This window comes from Castor canadensis, chromosome 12 (genome assembly GCF_047511655.1).
Source record: "Castor canadensis chromosome 12, mCasCan1.hap1v2, whole genome shotgun sequence".
Classification (NCBI taxonomy): Eukaryota; Metazoa; Chordata; class Mammalia; order Rodentia; family Castoridae; genus Castor; species Castor canadensis.
The window spans coordinates 37,187,601-37,209,355 of record NC_133397.1 but is presented as its reverse complement, the minus strand read 5'-3'; the positions used below and the strand labels follow the sequence as shown (position 1 = coordinate 37,209,355).

The following is a 21,755-nucleotide window of genomic DNA, read 5'->3' as shown; positions in this document are numbered from 1 at the left end:
ACTGAGCAGATGTTGGGGTCATGGAAAAGGGACTTCATTTTCACTGAAAGCCCTATTGTACTGCTTGAATTGTTTTTATACCATGCACATGTGTTACCTATTGTTTAAAACTAAGTTTTTAAAAATAGCTCAGCATAGGTATGAAATTAGGCCAGACCTGTGGAATTATATAAACTAATGGTTTTGGTAGGTAGACATCAGAGAGCAGTCAATCAGTAAGAGAAGCCAGGTGGTGGGGCTGAGGTGGGGCAGGTCAAAAAACAAAGAGACCATGATACAAAACAGTTTTGTTTCAAATCAAAGGTATCTGATACGTGGTTGAGTTTTTTTGTTTTTATTTTTTGAGACAGGGTCTTCCTATGTAGCTAAGGCCTCAAACTGGTGATCCTTCTCCCTCAGATTCCTGAGAGCTGGGATTACTGTCATGTGCTACCATCTATGCCCAGTGATGGTATGCTTGCAGTGTTAGAGTATATGCTAGCTTCAGGATGTGGGAAGTTCAGGATTAGAGGAATGGTTAAGCTGTTAATGAACAGGAAATGAGAGAGTCAGGTTTAGGAAATGTACCAGCCAGAACAATGGTACCAGTTTTAGTGCCATCCCTAATGCTAATCTTATGTGGGAAGTGGAGAAGGGAAGAGATAAGTCCTCCTGGAGCCTCTGCCCAAGCCAGGCCCAAAGGTGGGCCTTTCTAGTTCAGTGTACCACCTGATCATGGTGACACGGGTATGTCATTCCCATGGTATAGGGCAGGAGTCTGGTCAGGTTAAAGAGATACTAAGCAAAGCCAGGACTTAGACACAGTTGTGTCTTACTGATCACACCATTCGTGCCATATCATTAGCACACCAAAGAGAGTCTGGTCCCATCTGTGGTCAGTGTGAAACTAGACTCAGAGCCAGGGCCCTTCAAGCACTGTTCTCGAATGAAAGTCCTGTTCTTCCTTTTGTTTGTAAACCTCCAAATCCAAGTCACTTACTGTTTCTACCATGTGGTTCAAAAAGTAAAGCCACTTATTGAAAGGAGAAATTCCATTCATTAAAAAAATAGTATATCAGCTCCATTGTTTGTTAATCTTGCATGTTTATTGTTCAGTTGGCTATTTGGAATCTATAGATACGTTTTTCATATGTGAGTGCAATTCTCTTTCTTCAAAGTGTTAGATCTTTGTCATGACCAGTAATTTTTTCCCAAAGCTTCTCTCCCCTTAAGAGAATAACAGATATGTACCTCATTTTCACATAACTAGGATAGGATCTCAGGTTTTGCTTGCTTCAATTTATTTTATTTGGAGCCAGAGCATAGAGTTTTATCTGGTGAAACCCCAGTCTCCACCATAAGCTCTTGGACTTATTTTCTCACTTGAGTTACTTTCCAGATATGGTTGTGCATCTTTTTTCTAGCATTTGCCTTAATTGCCCAAGCCTTGTGACTTGCCTAGTAGAACACACCCATTTTCTCCTTCTTGTATCCTGGACCTGAGGGAGAGAAAATAATTTATTTTCTGTTCTTTACCTTTCTAGGCAAAATCCATGTTTGGTGACCAGAGCTGTATATATGGATATTCTCTTCCTTTTGACTTACTGCCTTGAAAAACCCACAAAGGGCAACCAGCCAGGTATGCTTCCTAGCTGTAACCTACTTTGGAATGGCTGCAAGTCTTTGAAATATAAATGAGTTTTTGAGCAGCTCTACATACCATCCACTACTGTGAGCTAACCACACATCAGAATTCAGCAGTGTCTGTTGCTTCCTCCTAGAAACTTCTCAAGGAAACTTGTGCTTGTTTGCTTGGAAGTTTGCCTTTAAATACTTTCTATTTGGTCATTCAGAGAGGAGTGTGAACTCTACTCAGACACTCTTTTGTGTTTTGGAGATCTTGCCTTTTTTCTCTCTCTTTTTTTCTTTTTGTTGTTGTTGAAAGCTCATCATTTTCAAGAACTGACTGTTTGCTCTGTTCCATCTTGTGGAGATACCTGAGCATGCTGGCTCATTTGGTGCTGGAACACAGGGACATTTGAGCCCCTGTTCTCCAATCCACCCCTATGAAAGCACATGTAGGAGTTGCTTCCTTGGGTTCTGACTTCATACATGTGTCTAGGTCATGTATGTTTCTGGGTATGTGCCCCAGGTCCACATAAAATTGTTCTGTTTTAATCTTGATTCACAAGTTTGTTACTGTTTTGTTTTTGTTTTTTTAAGGGAGAAGGACAACCCAAATAAAATTTTATTGATGTGTTTATGTAGCAGGCCATGGGAAGTGCTGTACATGAGTTCCAGGCCACAGATTAAAACTGATTTTCATCAACACAAACTGGAATGCAGGGTAATGAGCCTGCAACTGGTTAAAATCAGTGTCTTCTAATTGATTAGGCCCATCTAAAGGAAGCTATGATTACAAAGTCAGATTCTGAGTACAAGCAGGCAAGGCTTTTTCCTTGGTTACATTTAGTCTGCCAGTGATTTGTTGTCTTAAGTAAATATGTTCAGGCTGTCAAAGTCCAGCTATTTCCATATGGAACCATGTTCTCAAATTCAAATCAATTTAAAATGCTTTGCAGGGGGGTGGGGGTTGGGTGTGTGAAGCCACCCCCCCAATTGATGTGTATTAGCCTACAAAGCCCCCATGGTCATGCATAGGTAATCAGAATGCAGTAGACTTTTCTCTGCTCCACATCCCTACATAGGGGCAGCTATTGTATCCATTCAGTAGTACAGGACCACATCATTTTATAACTATAAAGTTCCAGTGTGTGCCTCTTGCCCAGCATCATTATGAATAGCTCCCCCATTTTATTCTTGAGACTGTCTAGGTTTATATAAATTGCCCTAGCTACAAGGGACCTTAGTATTGCATCCATATTTTAACTGGAGCCTGGAGGCTATAAAAAGGATTATAAATCTGATGTTACCAAATAAGTTGTTTTAGATTTCCACCATCTCTGTATATCAGTTCCAAATTCCATATACTTATCTGCTTATGGATCTTTAAGGGCTTGCTTACAAATCCGTTCACTGGAATCCTGACAAGAGTTGTGTGGTTAACTGTAGTCATTAGTTTATTGGAATTGTGTTTTTCTTGACTCAGTATCATTATTCCTGGTCTTGACGTGTTAACCCTTGAGTGTTATACAATACCTTACTGATGAGCTAAAACTCCATGAAGATGACCTCAGCTCTTTTGAATCATTCTTTCCTCCAAACTCTTAACATTGTTTAGTTTATACCTCAACTCAGTGTGATTGTAAAGCTGTCATTTGTTAGAATGCTGTAGTATTTCACTTTGCATGCGTGTACTACTCCTCTTCACATATTTACTTTGCAGAGTAAGATGTGAGAGGAATACTAGGTATTGTTCCACACTGCCCAATAAGGTGGGTACTAGCCGTGTGGAGTACTTGAGAGATGAATGATCCAAATTGAGATGTTCTACAATTTTAACTGTGTCTTTTATTTTTTATTTACAATATGACTTAGAATAGAAAATATAAGAAAATAGCACTATCATTGAAATACATAAACTTAACTGTCAAATGGAGAGATGTAAAAAATCATTAATGACGTCACAGAAACCAAAATGGTACATTAAAGTAACATTATTCATAAGGAGAAAAAAAAGCGGCCACTAGAAATTTCAAATTCTATATATGAGTCATATTATATTCCTATTGGGCAGCAGTTTTTTTTTTCCTCAGACCTTTGGAAACTGCTGTCATAAACCACAGAATACATGTATATGTGTATGGCTATATATCTATATGAATGTGTATTCATATAATATATCCAGTAGTGGTAATTTTTCCTCCTTTGAAGATGGGATAGATTTTTAGAACTAACTAAATTTCAAATAAAGTGGGAAATAACAACAATGGCACTTTTTGGGATAAAAATAAACTGTGACCTTAAAGTAGTGAAATCTACTCTTGGTGTGTTTCATAAATTATTTCCACCACATAAGGTGATAACTTGTTTGGATGTATAGATTTCAACATGTTTTCAAATTACTGTCATGATTTTATAGTTTTCCCTTGTAAGTTCCTTGAAAAAATGGGCTATATTTTAGGTTCTTAGTCACCCAGCCAAGCACACAATAGACCCTCATTAAATAGGTTTATTATTGACTGATTGAAATGCAGTTTTCCTTAGTTATAACTAATTCAGTTATTATCATGAGACAAGTCTTTTTTAAACTCATACATCAATCTGATGTGAATTTATTTTCCGAATTCAAATAAGATGTTTATATCATGCATGTTTGTTTATAAGTATGCATATATCTGCCTCCATTATTATCTTATAAACCTCAGAGTGAGAAGTAGACTGCATTGACTCTGAAGTCAGATCCCTGACTTTGAATCCCAGACCTGCCATTTATTTTGTGATTTGGACAAGTCATTTAACTTCTTTGAGACATTTTCCTCAATAGTAAATGGGAATAATGAAATAACCTGTATCTTACAGTGGCTGCCAACTTATATGTGTAAAGCCTTATGTAAAGAATGTGCTTTGCATGACAGAGTTAAGTGCTCTGTCCCATCCATGTCCCCTACAGCTTGGGAGAATTGTGTTCAATCCATGTGTCCCATCCAGTCCCCTACAGCTTGGGAGAATTGTGTTCAATCCTCACATTGACAGTTTCCCTTATATTTTTAAATTTTTTCAGGAAAGAAGAAATGTTTGCATACCTGGCGTAGGTTGTTAGGAATCCACTTGATTAGGCATGACTCTGTCCCCTGACTGATCCAGAAAAATATCTCTTTTTCTTATTTATTTTTTCATTTGTGACACATGCTAACATCGGACACATGTTGAGCACCTATATCTGGAGTTAGAGATAAATTTGTCTTGGTCTTAGAAGTAAGTACAGTAAGAGATGCCATACAAGAAGCATGTGTGAGGTGCATTTGAGGAAAAGGTCATTTGTACTTTGGGGGACAGAGATTCACCAGATGGACAAGGAAGGGATGAGGATTACCAATAGAAAGGGGAGCTTGGGCAAAGCTAAAGGGACACAAATCAGCATAGCTTTCAAAGTACTATTACAGGGTCGGGGCCAGGCAGGTATGGTTAGAGGTGAGGATGGGAAGGCAGAAACTCAATCATGTCAAAATCTAAAGTGCTTAACTTGACTTTGTGGACAAAGGAGATTTTGCAGGATGAAAACAGAGAGTGGGATCATGTAGTTTTTGGAGACAAGATGGAATTTCTCTGGCCTCATTTTTTCTTCAGACCCTTATGGAATCAAGTTCCTATTGTCTTTCAAAAAGAATGTGACTGAAAATTCATTCATTGACTGTCAGATTTTTCTGGTCATTGTATAACCAACACTGGGAGCTTGGGAAGTCAGAGGTGGAGAATGGAGGACCAGATCACAATGAAAGGCAGCACAGCTCAAGAAGTAGAACACCTGCCTAGCAAGGTGAGAGAGGCCCTTGAGTTCAAACCCCAGTACCACAAAAAAAAAAAAAAAATTCAGAATGATGAAATTATAGGGGAGTTCCTGTTAATTTTCATTTTACTAATTTCGTAAAACATAATTCTGTTTCATTTAAGTGTATATACATACATCAAAAGTATTTAAATATAAATCTTGAAAGGGACTGACGTTCACCCCCTCTCAAAAAAAAAAAGCAATTATTTTAGGGGTTTGTTTTTTGTTTTTTGTTTTTTGGTAGAAGATCTGCCCATCCCCTTTGAAACCCTATTCTGTAAATAACCTTGGAAGGCTGTTCCTACCTCTAAAATGTCTTAGAACCAAATTGAAGGGCTGGGGGCATAAACAATGAGAAAAACAGTGAAGGAGAAAGGCAGAGAGGATAATTAGAAAAGCTTAAGATAATAATGTGTTTGCATAATTCATGCTTTTATCTTAGTACTTTCCAATCATTTGAGGTTTTGTCAGCCATTAACAAGTTTTTAAAAAGTCCAAATCTGGGGTTTTGTTTGGTGTTTTAAAGAGATTTAAACTCACAAGGACTCTCTGTCCCTTGCATTCTTTTTCCTCTCCTGAATCCAGCTGTCATCATTAGTAGATATCAGTTTCCTGTAGGAAGGAAAATTATAGTCTCCATTTGGAGCTGGAGGAAGCAAGGAAGAAAGAGTCTTAACTGCCACAGGGACACAGGGGCTGATTTCTAGGCCTGGGCAGAGACATGAAAACAGAGAGCTTTAATTCTAATTTTAGACCCATTTTAAGTATTTGTGTTCAGATTAGAAACTTTCCATTGAAATGTCTATTTGTTAAAATACCTGCTGAGACTTGACTAAATATTTGCCTCTCTTATTGTAACAGATGAACTTTCTCTGTGCCCCCACCACCTTAAATATGAGTTTTTCACAGCTGTTGAATTAAAAATTTTCTTCTACCAAGTATATAAACAAATAAACAAAATATACCTACTTTCATTTTAAGCTTCCTTGGTGGGTTTATGAGTGGGTTTTTCCTTCCTAGGTCCCATTTGCTAATTTTATGCAACCTGGTTCTTTTATGCTTATATATATATAATATATTGAAATATGAATCTTGAAGAGAATTTGTTAATCTGTAAAAAATAAATAACATAACAATTTCATGGAACCATTTTATCTGAAAAAGGATTTTCCATCACATGCCCCTTTGTGTAAGTGATTTCAGAAGGCTAGTTCCCTACCGGAGATACAGGATGCCCTCTCATTTATACTTGCATTTTTAGGAAGCATTATTTTCAAAATCATCTTCCTCTTAGGAGGAAGGAATAATAATAATAATAGTAGTAATGGCCAACATTTATTGGGCACTTAACTCTATACCAAGCACTGTCAAGCATTTTTTTTTGTACATTAATGAAGGAGGTACTAGCATTCCTTCATTTCAGACATGAGGAAACTGAGTCAGAGAGAATTGGCCAAAATCATGTGTGTACCAGTGTGGTAGAGCCTAAAGTCTCCAACTACCATACTGTTTCCTGCACCACAGCCAGGGCCAAGTCAGGAAGACCAGTCACTTCTTGAAGTTGGGGAGCCTAGAACCTTTGTGGATCCAAGTGTCCAGGCTTCTGCCTGTATTGCAGACCGCCCAGGCGTCAGAGAGGGATCCCCTTAATAGGAACTTCTATGTGATGGGCTTTTATGGGGCCTTTCCTGACTTGTGTTTCTGTTTCCCATCCCATGGATATATGGAATAATCCCAGAGCAGAACTGGGACTGCAGCGTGTTCCTAGAAGGAACACTTGACACTCCTGGGCAGCCACCTGTCCTTTCTCCCTCAGAAAGTGGAGCTATGACCACTACACCAAACACTTCCCAGTACCATGCTGCTGGGGACTGCATTTTGTGGTTTCTGTTAGATGGGAATTATAGTTCAGATCTTATCACTCTGCCAAGTGCAATAAACATTTTGTTTTAACTGGAATGTTATTTTATTATTGTTATTATTTTCCTTCTAATGCCTTAAAAGTGACCAGCTTGTGAGAGTGAAGTCAGAATAGTCTCAGTGCCAAGTCAATGTGCCTTGTAGAGCCGTATAAGATTAGCAGACAGGTTCTCATTTATTACTTCTTATATTTATATAATGGAAGTTAGGTATGTAAACCCTCCCGGGTCAGCTTAGATGTTGATTATGGTTAAATGGTAAAAGTCTGTGAGAAATATTCATCAATACATTGTATCTGTACTGCCTAGGACATGAATAATATAGGTGTGACATGATTAAATATAAGGTCAGTGGTTTTTATGGCATACTAACTTCTTAAGTTCTTAGGAAATAGAGTCCAACAGTTACAGAGAATGAAAACATTGGCAATTTACAGACACCTGCTTTGGATATTTGGTCTAATTGGGTTAAATTTAACCAATTCCATCTGAACAAATTGAAAACAATTCTTATCCGTTCCTCGATCATGTACTTTATCGGTGTTGGATGCAGGTGTGTTTAATATGACGCATTTGGTGTATTCAGCTCTGGGTGGAAGATAAAAGAATTGAGAATATATTTTTAGAGTCTTCTGGGAACTTTATATTTCTGGGCCCACAGCTATGAAATTTCAAGGGCACAAAAACAAACAGGACTTTTGTCAATAAATTGATTTTCTCCAAAACACTGAAACTGTCATCTGAACTGTTACTTTTGCCAAAGGTGTCTTTCCCAGGGAACAGTGAGGTCTAAAATGAGCAGATTACTCAGAGGTTATTAGGCTGTGAGGTTAATGTGTTGATTCCAAGCCTGGTGCTGAGTAAGTACATAGGCAACTGATTCTTAGAATTTCAGAGTTTGAACATCATTTAATCAGTAAGTGGAATGGAAACTATAGTAATTAAAAGACTTGTCCAAGGTCACACAGCTGGCTAGTGAAAAGTCAAGCTTTTCTGGCTCCTGGTCCAACTGCCATTTAGTGACCTAATTAAAGAACTTATAATAGTGTGAGAGTTGGACTTAGTATGTGACAAAACCATGTCCTGAAACCTTCTGGCCCACATTTCCACCCCAAGAGGAAAACACTGTTTAAATGAGCAAGAAGAGTTTCAGAGCATCTGTGATTTCAGGTTTCTGCTCATTCCTTCCTCTCCCCACTCCAGCCCCTCATCACAGATAATCTGAAACTAGTTCTCCATGTCAATTAAATTGTTATGCACATAGATTTTAAAAGTCTTTTCAGACATCTCATATATATAGTCATACCTGTGTGGCCTTCCATGTCAGGGTTCTTTCACTTTAACATGTTTTCAAAGTTCATGTTGTAACATGAATCAACACTTTATCCTTTTTTATAGCCAAATAATATTCCATTGCATAAATATCGAATTTTGTTTATACATTGGTTAGTTGATAAACACTTGATTTGCTTCAATATTTGAGCTGCTGTGAATATTGCTGCTATGAGTATTCATGAGCAAATTTTTGTGGGGACCTATGTTTTTCTCCTGGATATATACCTGGGGTATGATTTTTGGGTCATATGCCTATACTAAGTTTAACTTTTTGAGAAATTGCTAAACTGTCTCTAAAGAGACTACACCATCTTGCATTCCTACCAGCAATGCATAAAGTTTCCAATTTCTCTCTGTCCTTGCCAACACTTGTTTTGTCCATCTGTTTTATTTTAGCCATGATAGTGCATGTAAAGTTGTGCTTCCGGTTTGTGTTTTCCTGAACACTAAGGATGTTGAACATCTTTTCTAGTGCTTACTGGTCACTTATATATCTTTAGAGAAATGTCTGTTCAGATTCCTTGCTCATTTTTTAATTGCTCATTTTTAATTTTTGACTTTTTATTCTTGAGCTGTTAACATTCTTTATATGCTCTAGATTTTAATCCCTTGCATTCTACACAATTTGCAGATCTTTTCTCCTTTTCTGTCTTATTCCTTCTCTTATTCCTTCTTATTCTCTTGATAATGTCCTTTGATAGACAAAAGTTTTTGTTTTTGATGAAGTCCAGTGTATCTATTTTCTCACTTGTTGCTCTGTGTTTGATGTCATATTTCAGAACCTATCACCTAATTCAAAGTCACAAAGATTTACACCCATATTTTCTTCTGAAAGTTTTATCATTTTTAGCTCCTAAATCTATGATCCATTTTGGGTTCATTTTTATATTTGGTATGAGGTACATCCTCCTTTTTGTTTCTTTGTTTTTCGTTTTTTGTTGTGGCAGTATGAGGTTTGAACTCAGGGCCCCGCACTTGCTAAGGAAGTGCTCTACCACTGAGTCACACCTCCAGCTCTAATCATATCCTTTTGTATATAACTTTTCATTTTTTTCTACCTCTCCATGTTCAAAAGCCTATCCTCTCCCCATGAAATTGCTTTGGCACCCTTGTCAAAAAAATCAGCTGACCATAAATTGTGAGTTTATTTCTGGATTCTTAATTCTATCCCATTGATCTATATATCTGTCCTTATGCCAGGAGCGCACTGTCTTGATTACCACTGCTTTGTACTAACTTTTGAAATTAGGATGGGTGAGTCTTCCCACTTTGTTCCTTTTCAAGATTATTTTGGCTACTCTGAGTTCCTTGCATTTTCATTAGAATTTAGATCAGTTTATCAGCTTCTGGAGGTGGGAAGTTGGGGGGAAGCCAGCTGGATTTGATATGGATTACATTCAATTTGTAGATGAATTTGAGGAGTATTACCATAACAATATTATGCTTTCAGGTCCATGAATGTAGTATGTCTTTCCATTTATTTAAAAATCTCTAATTTCTTACAGTGTTGTTTTCAGTATACACCTCATGCATGTTTTTCAGATACTGATATTTTATCTTGCAACCTTACTGAGCTCACTTATTAGCTACAATGGGTTTTTTGTGTTCTCTTTAGAGTTTTCTATATACAAGATCATGTCATTAGAAATTAAAGGTAGCTTTTACTTCTTTCTTTCCAATCTGAATGTCTTTCATTTATTTTTCTGACTTAATTGCTCTGGCTAAAATCTTCAGTCCAATGTTAAATAGAAGCAGCAGGAGCAGGCATCCTTGTCTTTTCCTGATCTTAAGGGGAAGGCTTTCAGTGTTTCACCATTGAGTATGATATTAGCTTGTATTTTTCATAGAGGCTCTTTGTCAGGTTGAAGAAGTTCCCTTCTATTTCTAATTGGTTGAATGTTTTTTATCATAGAGGGTGTTAAATTTTGATAAGTGCTTTTTCTGTGTCTGTTGATGATTATGTGATTTTTGTCCTTTATTCTTTGAATACAGTGTGAATCATAACTTTAATTGCTGAGTTGTATTCCATTATATGCATAGTTATTTATACTAACTCACCAGTTGATGAATTGTTTCCACTTTGCGCAGATTTTCAGTGCTCACACAAAGAAGTGTTTGATCAGGTACTTTAATTTCTCTTGGGTATAAGAAACTGCCAGAATGTTTTCCAAAGTGGCTTTCTGCTTTGCATTCCCACCAGCAAGGCGGGAGACATTGACATTCTCACCTATACTTGGAATTACCACTCTTGTTGACTTTATCCATTCCACTGGTGTATAGTGGTGTCTCATGTTTTTAAGTTGCATTTCCCTAATGACTTAGGATATTGGGCATTTTTTCATGTGCCATAGTTGCCACCTTTTTTAGTAAAGTGTCTATTCAGATTTTTTCGCACAGTTCCTCTTTAAATTGTGATGCGTGTCTTGTCATTGAGTTATGAGTTGCTGTCCTGGGGCAGCTCAGTGGTACAGCCCTTGCTTAGCATGTACAGGACTCTGAATTCCATTCCCAGTACCACACACACAAAAAAGTTTTTATTCTATGTACAAGTTCTTTGTACAGATAATATTTTGCAAATAGCTTTTACCTGTCTTTGGTATACATTTTCATTTTTATAAGTGTCTTTTGAAGAGCATTTTTACCAGATGATCAGTTTTTTCTTTTGTGTTTTATGCTTTTTTGTGCCCTTGTTAAGAAGTCTTTGCCTGTCTCAAAGACCACAAAAATGTTCTTTTGTGTTTTCTTCTAAAGTGTTACAGTTTCAGGTTTTACATTTGAATTTTCCAGTCTGCTTCTATTTAATTTCCAGGTATGTCCTAAGATAGGTTGAAGTTTACATAAACTAGGCCACTCAGAATGGTCCCACAGATCACTGATAATTTCTTTTACTGGGTTTCTTTCTTTTTGTTCTGTCATACTAATCTGTTTCATTTTTGATGGCTTCTATTTCTGTCTCCAAATGTACTGCTCTTTTCTTTTGCGTTGTCTAATCTATTAATTCCATCCAGTGTATTTTTTATTTCAGATATCACATTGGTCACCTCTAGAAATTTCACTTGTGTCCTTTTTATATCTTCCATGTTCAGTTTTCCTGTAGATTCTTGACCATGTATAACATATTTATTATAGATATTTTCATGTCCCTGTTTTTAATTACATTATTGTTGTTGTTTCTGGGTCTGTTTCTTTTTATTAACTTTTCAGCAAGTTCTGACTCATATTTTCCTACTTCTTTACATGCTGGTAACCTTTTATTAGATGCCTAAAAATGTTAACTTTAGGTTGTTAGATGTTGGATTTTGTTTTATTTCCTTAGAATGCTGGACTTTGTTTTGTTTAAGTTACTTTATATTGGTTGGATTCTTCCAAGACTTGTTTTTAAATTTTGTCCTGGTGTGCTCAATCTAAAGAGGAGCCTTTAGTTTAAGGCAAATTTAGCCCCACTCACATGGCAATACTCTTTTGAGGTCTCTACACCATGCCCCTATTCTGCAAGGTCTCTACTCTGGGTGGAGAGTATAAGGTATTTGAGCCTTTGTGAGGTTGGGGTTGTTTGGCCTCTTTCTTGTTGTTTTCAAGAATTCCCTTCACCCACATATGGGTGAAAGCAGTCACTGGAATGTTGTGGTGATTGTGTCCCACCAATTCCAACTGCCACGGCCTTTGCAAACTCTGGTCTCATCATTTCATCATTTTCACTGAGCCAGACCTCTGGGCTTTGGTTGGGTTCTGTCTCTCTGTGCTAGCTCTTAGAAATTGCCTCTCTACAGTAGGCTGGGACAAGTATAAGATTAACCTTGTTTGTTTTTTCTCTCAAACATCTTCAGTTCTGCACTACCCTCATCCAGTGTTTAAAAATAATAATTTGATACATTTTTAGATGTTTGTTTGTAAGGGTAGTTCTTGCATTGATTAATCCTTCAAGAGCAGAAGTGAAATCACTTCCACCACCATGTTTTTAGACCTGTTGTTTCTTTCACTGTAAAATGAAGATAAAACTCAAAAGTCACATGTAAAAACTCGTTGAAAAGCCACACTACGGGCCAGTGGAGTGCCTAGCAAGCAAGAGGCCCTGAGTTCAAACCCCAGTACCACCAAAAAGAAAGAAAGAAAAAAAAAAAAAAGATGCACATTACAAGAAAGGAAGAATCTAACATTGAGGAAAAACAACTATCAAGGTGCTAAATTGATGGCAAAAAAAAAAAAAAAAGAAGAAGAAGAAATGACACCATAGAGAGGGGACAAAGCTTCTGGGTTGATGTCCATTTTTTGTTGCTATCCCTGAATATCACAGAGTAAGTAATTTATAAAGAAAAGATGTTTCTATAGCTCACCGGCACTGGTATCTGCTGATACCATTACATGGCAAAGGACATCACATGTCGAGACAGAACTTCCTGGCTCAGGTGTCTCTTCTTCGTACAAAGCCACTATCCCATTGGATTAGGGCCCCATTCTTCTGGCCTCATTTAACCTTAGTTTCCTCCCAAAGGTCCCACCTCTAAATACTATGGTCAGATAAACTTCCCACCCTCTTAATAACTCACAATATGGATTAAAATTCAACATGAATTTTGGTGGGAACATTCAAACTGAGCATGTGTACACTTAACTCCCAGTGTCACCTCCACTACTCACCTGGCAGAATTTGCCTAATACTGTCCTTCATGTTGGAACTTGACTTCACAGCCCAAACAGATTCTGTTCTTTTTTTTGCTACCTCTGAACTGCACCTTACAGCATCACATATGTTGGGGTTGATCTGCAATACAGTGGTGACAGAACCTCTCCATTCTTAGATTCTGTTTCCTAAGGTGCAGACTACAGAGCCTGAGATGGGTAGTCCTGGCCTGTCTTGTTACAGGTGAGGCAACAGATGTTTGCCCAGGTATTTAAAGGAATCTCCCCAGCAAGCTGCTACCCTCAGGTTGGTTTCATATTGTATCCTATAGCCTAAAGAGTAAGGGGGTCAGAGAAACCCGAGATCCTCTGTGAGTAAGGGATTAAATTAAATGGATGTTGGGCTGTGGTTATGGTGTCATGGTGGGGACAGTTTCTGACTTCTGGTCCTGACTTTCAGAGCAATTCCTTCAAAGAAACAGCAGCATTACTGGGAAATAACTGTTTGTGTGTTTGTGTTGCCATCCACACAACAGTGACTTCCTCACTGTATTGGCCAGAGGCCTGGGTTAGATGGTGGGTGGAGGCAAAATGTGAAAAATGCTAATACCTCCCAGTGCCTGGGAGTTCATCTTTAGCCTATCCAAGTCCTTCAGGCCTCTTCTGCCTCACTCTCTCCTAAGCCAGAGAGGCTGTGCTCTTATTTATTGGTTGACAGCATAGTCTTCAAATAGTATTCTCAGAAACACGTTCTCCTATGCAGCAGATAAGGAATCCTCTGCTTGAAAGTACACACTCCTAAGAACATGCTGGAGGCAAGGGGAAGAGGGAATGTTTTCTGAGGGTGCTTGTGGTGGGAGCCACACCTGTGTACGCCGGCCATGAAGAGGTTCAAAGAACTTGAAACAAAAGTAGGCAAGAAATAAACAGCCAGGCCCAGTGGATGGGAGCCGCAGCCTGCAGATCCTCTACCAGGTCATTCTGCATGTTTGTAACTGGAAGGCCCTGGGTCAAGATTGCAGTTTACTGGGAGGGGCAGAAGCTTAAATAGAAGAATGGAATTTCCCTTTGATAAGAAGAAGCCAAGATTTATTAAATCAGCTGATTTTTTGTTGTCATTCCTATGGTTTCCTGTTTGTACAAATATAATTTTTTACTGAGAAATTGCATAACAAGATATTGACGTTCACAGAATATAAATTATGAACTCTGATTATTTTTAGAACCATTTTATCAACCATTTCAGATAAGAACTTTTGTTGGATCTGATTACCAAGCTCTCTGACCAGAACTACAGTTCTTTGAGATAGGAAATGCAGGTATCCCACTCTGCTTTGGATTTTTCTCACCTGCTCCTTTTTGAAGGAGGGTGGAGGTACCAGGAAAGAGAAGGAGGATAGAGGAAACTTCAGAACAATTATGTCTGCAAACTTTTCTTGACCTAGTGGCATCAGAGAAGTCAGGGCCTTTACAAAATATGAAAGACAAATTCATTCATTCACTTGTTTATTCATGTAGGCAAAGGGAATAGCATTTGCAAGGTCAGACAGAATCAAGAGCCTTCGGAGTCTCAGTGGCAGATGAGAATCCAGAGTGGCACAACCAGTGTCATTGCCACTTGCACAGTGTCCCCATAAGTGACTTGTTTTTTTGGCAGTGAAACTGTGTTTTTGTTTTGTTGGCCTTTTCAGTTCTGAAGAATATCCTTTCCCCTGTGTGAATGTGAATTGGTGCTTCTGAGTAGCCTGTTTGCTGCGATTCCTAGGACTTTTGCCTTCCACGTACCCAACTCTGCTGGGACCAAGAAAATGTTGCCATTCTGGGCCTGTTCACTTTTTCCTTCTTTCCTTTTCATTTTGGAGAGTTCAACACAAGACTGTTGGGCTCTCTTGATGAGTGACATCACAGCAAAGACCAGGAATTATATAATGTTCAGGATCTCTGTGGTTGAGCACTAGATGAAGGGGTTGATTTATGATTAGGGGCCATGGTGTACAAAAACAAACACCATTAGACACTAGAATTATACACATTCAACATGGCAAGGTATTTACCCTGAGAAGCACAGATGATCTCAGATGGTCTGAGGTAGAGTGTGTGTGGTCCTTGTACCAGCAACATCTGGGAATTAGTTTTAAAATGTGGTTTGGGGGTAGTTCTGCCCCAGACTTACTGAACTCTGGGGGTGAGCAGCTAATGTTTATGAACCCCTCTTCTCAGGTGACAGGACAACCACCATCCAGGATATTACTCAGGGTTTGGAATGCCAGAGGAGACTGCCCTCTCCCCCTTATCTCTCCCCCCGCCCCGCTCTTATGTTATAACTTCACTGTATCCATAATTATCATTGTAGGAATTAAATCACCCACTTTTTTTTTCATAATGCCTTTGTTAAAGCTATTTGATCAACATGCATCTTTTTAAAATTATATAGATTAAAAAAAAAAACTTTGAACCAGGTATAGTAGGGCACAACTGTAATCCCTACTACTTGGTAGGCTAAGGCAGGAGAATTGTCAGTTCAAGGCCAACATGGACAACATAGTGAGACCTCATCTCAAAATAAAACAAAAAACCGAACAACAAAAAAGGGAATATTTTTCATTTTTATTAGGATATATTTGTTGTATAGGCCGGATTCATTGTGACAATTTCAAATACACTTACATTGTACACAGTTAGATTCCTTCCACCATCTCCCTCCTCCCGCCAACCCCTCTCTCCTACTTAAAGCAGTTGCAAGAGGTTTCATCGTTCTATTTCATGTGTATATATGAAGCCCATCAACCATATTCCCTCACCTTCATCTCCTCCATTCACCTTCCCCCTCCCATAAACTACCCCCCACACACACCTATTTTACAGTACTGTATCTTGTTATTAATTCCAAAGTCAGGTGTTCAAAGGATTTTTTCCATGTATCCCCACTTTACTTTGGTCAATTCAACCCCTTCCTTTACTTTTCCTTACCCCTTCCCTCTCATTATTTAGTAGCTTTCAGTACATATCATTATATCCTCTACCTGCACAGGTGTAATATATTTCTGTATTACTGACTCTGTCATTCTTTTTTCCTTTCCCTCCTTTCTTGAGTTCCATAGAGTAGTTCCTCTATTACAAACATGTTCTTTATATAAGTTTGTATATGATCATGTTTGTTTTTGTGTATGTTTATTTTTTGGATCTATCTTTCACACATGAGAGAAAATACACCGTTTTTGTCTTCTGAACCTGGCTTACTTCACTTAAGATGATATCCTCCAATGGCATTCATTTACTTCAAACCACATGGTTTCATTCTTCCTTATAGCTGAATAAAGCTCCATTGTGTGTGTGTGTGTTTGTAAAATGTTACATCTGGCTATTGTGAACAGTGTTGCCATAAACATTGGTGTGGCAGTGTCTCTCTTGTATCCTGCCTTACATTCCTTTGGATATATGCCCAGGAATGGTATCACTGGATCATATGGCAGTTCCATTTTTAGCTTTTTAAGGAATCGCCATACTGCTTTCTATAATGGTTATACTAATTTGCATTCCCACCATAGCATTTTTGTTGTGCTTGCTCTTGAAAATGGCCATTCTAACTGGGAGTGAGATGAAATCTAAGTGTTGTTTTGATTTGCATCTCTTATAACCAGGGAAGTTGGATACTTCTTCTTGTATTTACTGAACATTTGTAGCTCTTCCTTTGAGAATTCCCTGTTTTATTCATGTGTCCATTTCTTCATTGGGGTGTTGATTCTTTGGGGCTGAGTTTTTTGAGTTCCCTGTAGATTCTGGATATTAGTCCCTTATGGGATGAGTAGCTGGCAAAGATTTTCTCGCATTCTGTGTGTAGTCTTTTAAGTATAGTGACTATTTCTTTTGCTGTACAGAAGCTTTTTAATTTGATGCAGTCCCATTTATTTTTCTTTCTCTTATTTGGTGAGCCATTGGAGTTTTATTTAAGAAGTCCTTGCCTATGCCTATATGTTTCAGTGTATTTCCAACTACTTTCTGTTGTTGTTTCAAAGTTTCAGGATTTATATTAAGGTCTTGATCCAACTTTGAGTTGATATTGGTACAGGATGAAAGACGGGTCTAGTTTCAGTCTTCTGTATGTGGATATCCAGTTTTCCTAGCAACATTTGTTGAAGAGACTCTCATTTCTCCATCTCCTTTGTCAAAAATCAGTTGGCTGTAGCTGCATAGATTTATGTCTGGGTATTCTCTTCTGTTCGATTGGTCTTCATGTCTTTTTTTTGTGCCAATACCATGCTGTTTTTGTTGTTATGACTCTATAGTATAGTTTGAAGTCAGGTATTGTAATACCTCCAGCATCGGACTTTTTTGCTCAGAATTGCTTTGATTATTCTAGGTCTTTTTTGTTTCCATATAAATTTGAGGATTGGTTTTTCTATCTCTGTGAAGAATGTCATAGGAATTTTAATAGGGATTGCATTAAACATGTAGGTTGTTTTTGGTAATATAGCCATTTTCACAATGTTGATTCTGCTGATCCACAAGAATGGGAGATCTTTCCATCTTCTGATGTCTTTGATTTCTCTCATCAATGGTTTATACTTTTCATTAAAAAGGTCTTTGGTTTCCTTTATTAAATTTTATTCCTAGGTGTTTTTTGAAGCTATTGTAAATGGGATTTTTTTCTTGATTTCTTTCTCAGTCTATTCATTGTTGGTGTACAGAAAAATTACTGATTTCTGTATGTTGATTTTGTATACTGCTACTTTGCCAAAAGTGTTTATGATTTCTAAGAGTTTTTTGGTGGAGTTTTTAGGGTCTTTTAGGTATAGGAGCATATCATCTGCAAAGAGGAATTGTTTGACTTCTTTCTTTCCTATTTGAATCCCTTTTATTTCTTGCTTTTGCCTTATTGCTCTGGCTAGGAATTCCAAGACTATATTGAATAAGAGTGAGGGAAGTAGACATCCTTGTCTGATTGCTGACTTTAGCGGGAATGGTTTCAGTTGTTTTCCATTTAGTATAATGTTCACTATAGGTTTGTCATATGTAGCCTTTATTATGCTTAGGAACATTTCTTCTATTCCTAGTTTTCTTCAGTGCTTTTATCATGAAAGGGTGCTGAATTTTGTCAAAGGCTTTTTCTGTATCTATTGAGAAGATCATGTGATTTTTCTTCTGTTTATGTGCTGTATTACATTTTAGATTTGCATATGTTGAACCATCCCCCTGGAATGAAACTGACTCAGTTAGGTGTATGATCTTTTTGATGTGTTGTTGAATTTGGTTTGCCAGTATTTTGTTGAGAATTTTTGAGTCTATATTCATTTACGATATTATTACATCTTTGTCGGGTTTTGGAATGAGTGTAATACTGGCTTCATAAACCTTTTCCTGGAAAAGGTTGAGGAATATTGATACTAGTTCTTTTTTAAAGGTCTGGTACAGTGCAGCCATAAATTCATCAGGCTCTGGGCTGTTCTTTGCTGGAATACTCTTTATTACTGCTTCACTTTCATTGCTTGTTATGGATCCATTTTGGTTGGTTATGTCTTCTTTGTTCAATTTTGGTTGGTTAAAAGCATCTAGAAATTTATCTGTTTCTTTTAGATTTTCCAGTTTACTTTAATATAAGTTTTCAAATTATTCCCTAATGATCATCTGGATTTCACTAGTATTTTTGGTTATGTCTCCTTCTTCATCTTTGCTTTTATTAATTTGGGTCTTTTCCTTCCTCTGTCTAGTCAGGCTGCCTAACGGTTTATCTATCTTGTTAATCTTTTTGAAGAGCCAACTTCTTGTTTCATTAATTCTTAGTATAGGTTTTTTTTAGTCTTGATCCCATTAATATCAGCCCTTATCTTTATTATTTCTCTCTGTCTGCTGGTTTTGGGTTTGGTTTGTTCTTGTTTTTCTAGCAGCTTAAGGTGCGTCATAAAGTTGTTTATTTGAGATGTCTGTGTTTTGTTTTGTTTTTTTAATGTAGCCACTCATAACTATAAACTTTCCCTTTAGCATGGTTTTGCTGTGTCCCACAGATTCTGGTAGGTTGTGTTTTTATTTTTAAAAATCCTTGAGAGTTTGCTCTTTTTTCCAGAAACTGCAGGATATGACACCATTCCTGCTTAAGATACTGCGGCTAAGTCCTCAGCAGCAACCTGGTGGATGTTAGCGCCCCACCTTGGTTAGTTAGGGAGTGGCAGCCCTGAGGTCCAAAGTTTAACTAGCCCCCACCATTCCTGTGCGAACATAACACAGACACAGCTCACTGGGTGAAACTCCTATTCCTTCCTAGGAAATCTCTATTCCTGAGAGTCCAGCTGTCCAAACAGACCGACCACAGGAAGATTTGGTCAGCTTTTCCAAAATTGCCATTCCCGATGCTGCTCTCTGTTGATGTTGCCACCAGCCCATGGCCCAGTGAAACAATCACAAAATGAAACTAGAGCACATTTTTCTTCATGCCAAATTCCTTTAAGGAATTGTCCTTCCCAGTGCCACTACATTTCCATTTCCTCTGTCCTGAAATAATAGTAAGTTTTTAACGTTCTCACTTTGCAAAATAAAAAGTTGGCAACTTACACCTCTCTGCCACATTATTTGTGACATTTTATTTCTCCAGTGAGCCAGTATGTAGCAGAGTAAGGGGTATTGTCCTTCCCTGTGAATCCAGCCATTAAACCATTCCCTTGAAGGCCAGAAATATGCGTACTCTGAAGTAGGGAGGAAATCCAAAAATGCAATCAGATCGGATGTTTAGAATCAGTCATACATACTTGGGTGACTGAGATGATTGCACTGGTAGAAACATACAAAGACTTTTCTGAAAAAGAGGGCTCGGAATACTCCATGCAGGATGGGTTTGCAAAAGTTATCTGGACTTATGAAAGCTGCAGGAGGATCTTAAAGCAGGGACTTGATTCTTTTTGTCAGTCTTGGCTTCCAAGAAAGAAGAAACCCACCCAAATCAATCAAAATTGAGATTATAAGTAGGAAAGTTAAGTTTTGAAAATTGCTACCTGCTTTAGAAGAAGTCCGCTAAACTTCAGAGTGAGGAGTGAGTGGCCTGCAGACGAAAGGTTCTCACAGAAGCAAAACTAAGTACCACTTGCTGATCTAGACTTTGAACTGCAGTTCATATGGCAGGACACAGACGTTGCAGGAAGAAGTCCCGGTTGTGAAACCACTTGATGAGTCTCCCTGCAGTGAGTGTTGAGCCACCAGGCAGTTGCTGTAGCTGTCGATCCTGACAGACCTCAGCCACTTTAAACCAGACTTCCTTCCAGGACTCACCTCAGAGACGTGATTAAAGTATTGGGCACTGCAACCTCGAACCTCCTGTTCAATTAGAGACCTCCTCAACTCAGTATTAGGGTGCCATAGAGGTAATTTCTGGAATTCTCACTCAAATAACAGCTGTACAAGAGCAGAGCCTATCTTTCCAGTCCACTGCTACATCTGAGACCTAGAACAGGACTGTACCTAGTGAGCCACCTTTGCACTGCAGAAGGCCTGACTGCCTGCCTGCCAGCAGTGCTTTCTGGTGCTTATTCATTCTTCTGAATTCTTGGTGACTTTTCCTTCTTTGCTGTTTTCATTAGCAAGGGAAAGTAAACACAGTGGATTTTCTAATTCTTCTCAACTGTGAAGTACTGAGCTGTCATCACCTACTCTCAGCTTGGGACGGCAGCTCCTATCTACCCACCTATGAACCCTACAAACCTCTGTGAAAGATGTCCCTTGGCAGTGTGGCTCTCATCTGGGGTGCAAAGCAGAATCACCTGTTAGCTTAAGATGACAGCTGTCTGCACCCAACTTGAAACCAATGGAATCAGAGTATACAAGCTGAGGATTTGGGCATATGTGCTTGAGGCCAGTGGTTCGGCAACAGCCTGTAAGCCCTTTGGATGCTCATTCCTACCCTGCTACTGACCTTCTGAGTGATAGCTATGGGAGAGGCTAGGTGCCCTGTAGTTTAGGAAGCCCTCTGGGGATTCTCACATTGTAATTTGAGAAGCTCTGCTCTATGCTATGCTACACAGCAGAATATTTTTTCCAAGCAACCATTTGATACTTTTGTACTTCTCTGCACAGACCCAACCTCTTTTGTTGCTCCTCTGTTACCACAGAAATTCCATGGAACCCTTGGACAAACTCACTGAGTCTCTTCTCTCCTAGCTCTCTTGGGAGCATTTGTCCTTTCCTCTCTCAGCCAGGCAGCCATCAGGGACCATCCAAAATTGTATTCTTTCTTGAGAGGGAGTTTTTTAACTTCTTCCAGTAGAACAGAAAGTGCCCATTGCATTATTTTGGTTTTTCTTAAAGCTTTTGTATTCTCTTTACCTACCATTTCACTTATGAACTTGCAAGTAATTTAACCTCTCTTATAGCCTCACCTATAAAATGGGAATAATAAGAATAATAAAGCCTACCTTATTAATGCATTAATACTTGTTAAATGCTTAGAGTAACACTCAACAAATGTT

General features: G+C 38.3%; 1 protein-coding gene across 9 annotated transcripts in view; it reads left to right on the top strand.

Moving 5' to 3' along the window:
* The window catches only part of Thada (THADA armadillo repeat containing), a 321,031-nt gene that overhangs the window by 243,536 nt on the left and 55,740 nt on the right, over window positions 1-21,755 (top strand). For all 9 annotated transcript variants that reach the window (XR_012439673.1, XM_074049587.1, XM_074049582.1 and 6 more), the window contains one exon: window positions 1,524-1,618. Coding sequence is in view for 8 of the 9 variants with exons in the window: in XM_074049587.1 (XP_073905688.1) it covers window positions 1,524-1,618 (95 nt within the window). In the remaining variant the exon portion in view is untranslated. The remainder of the gene's footprint in view (window positions 1-1,523; window positions 1,619-21,755) is intronic.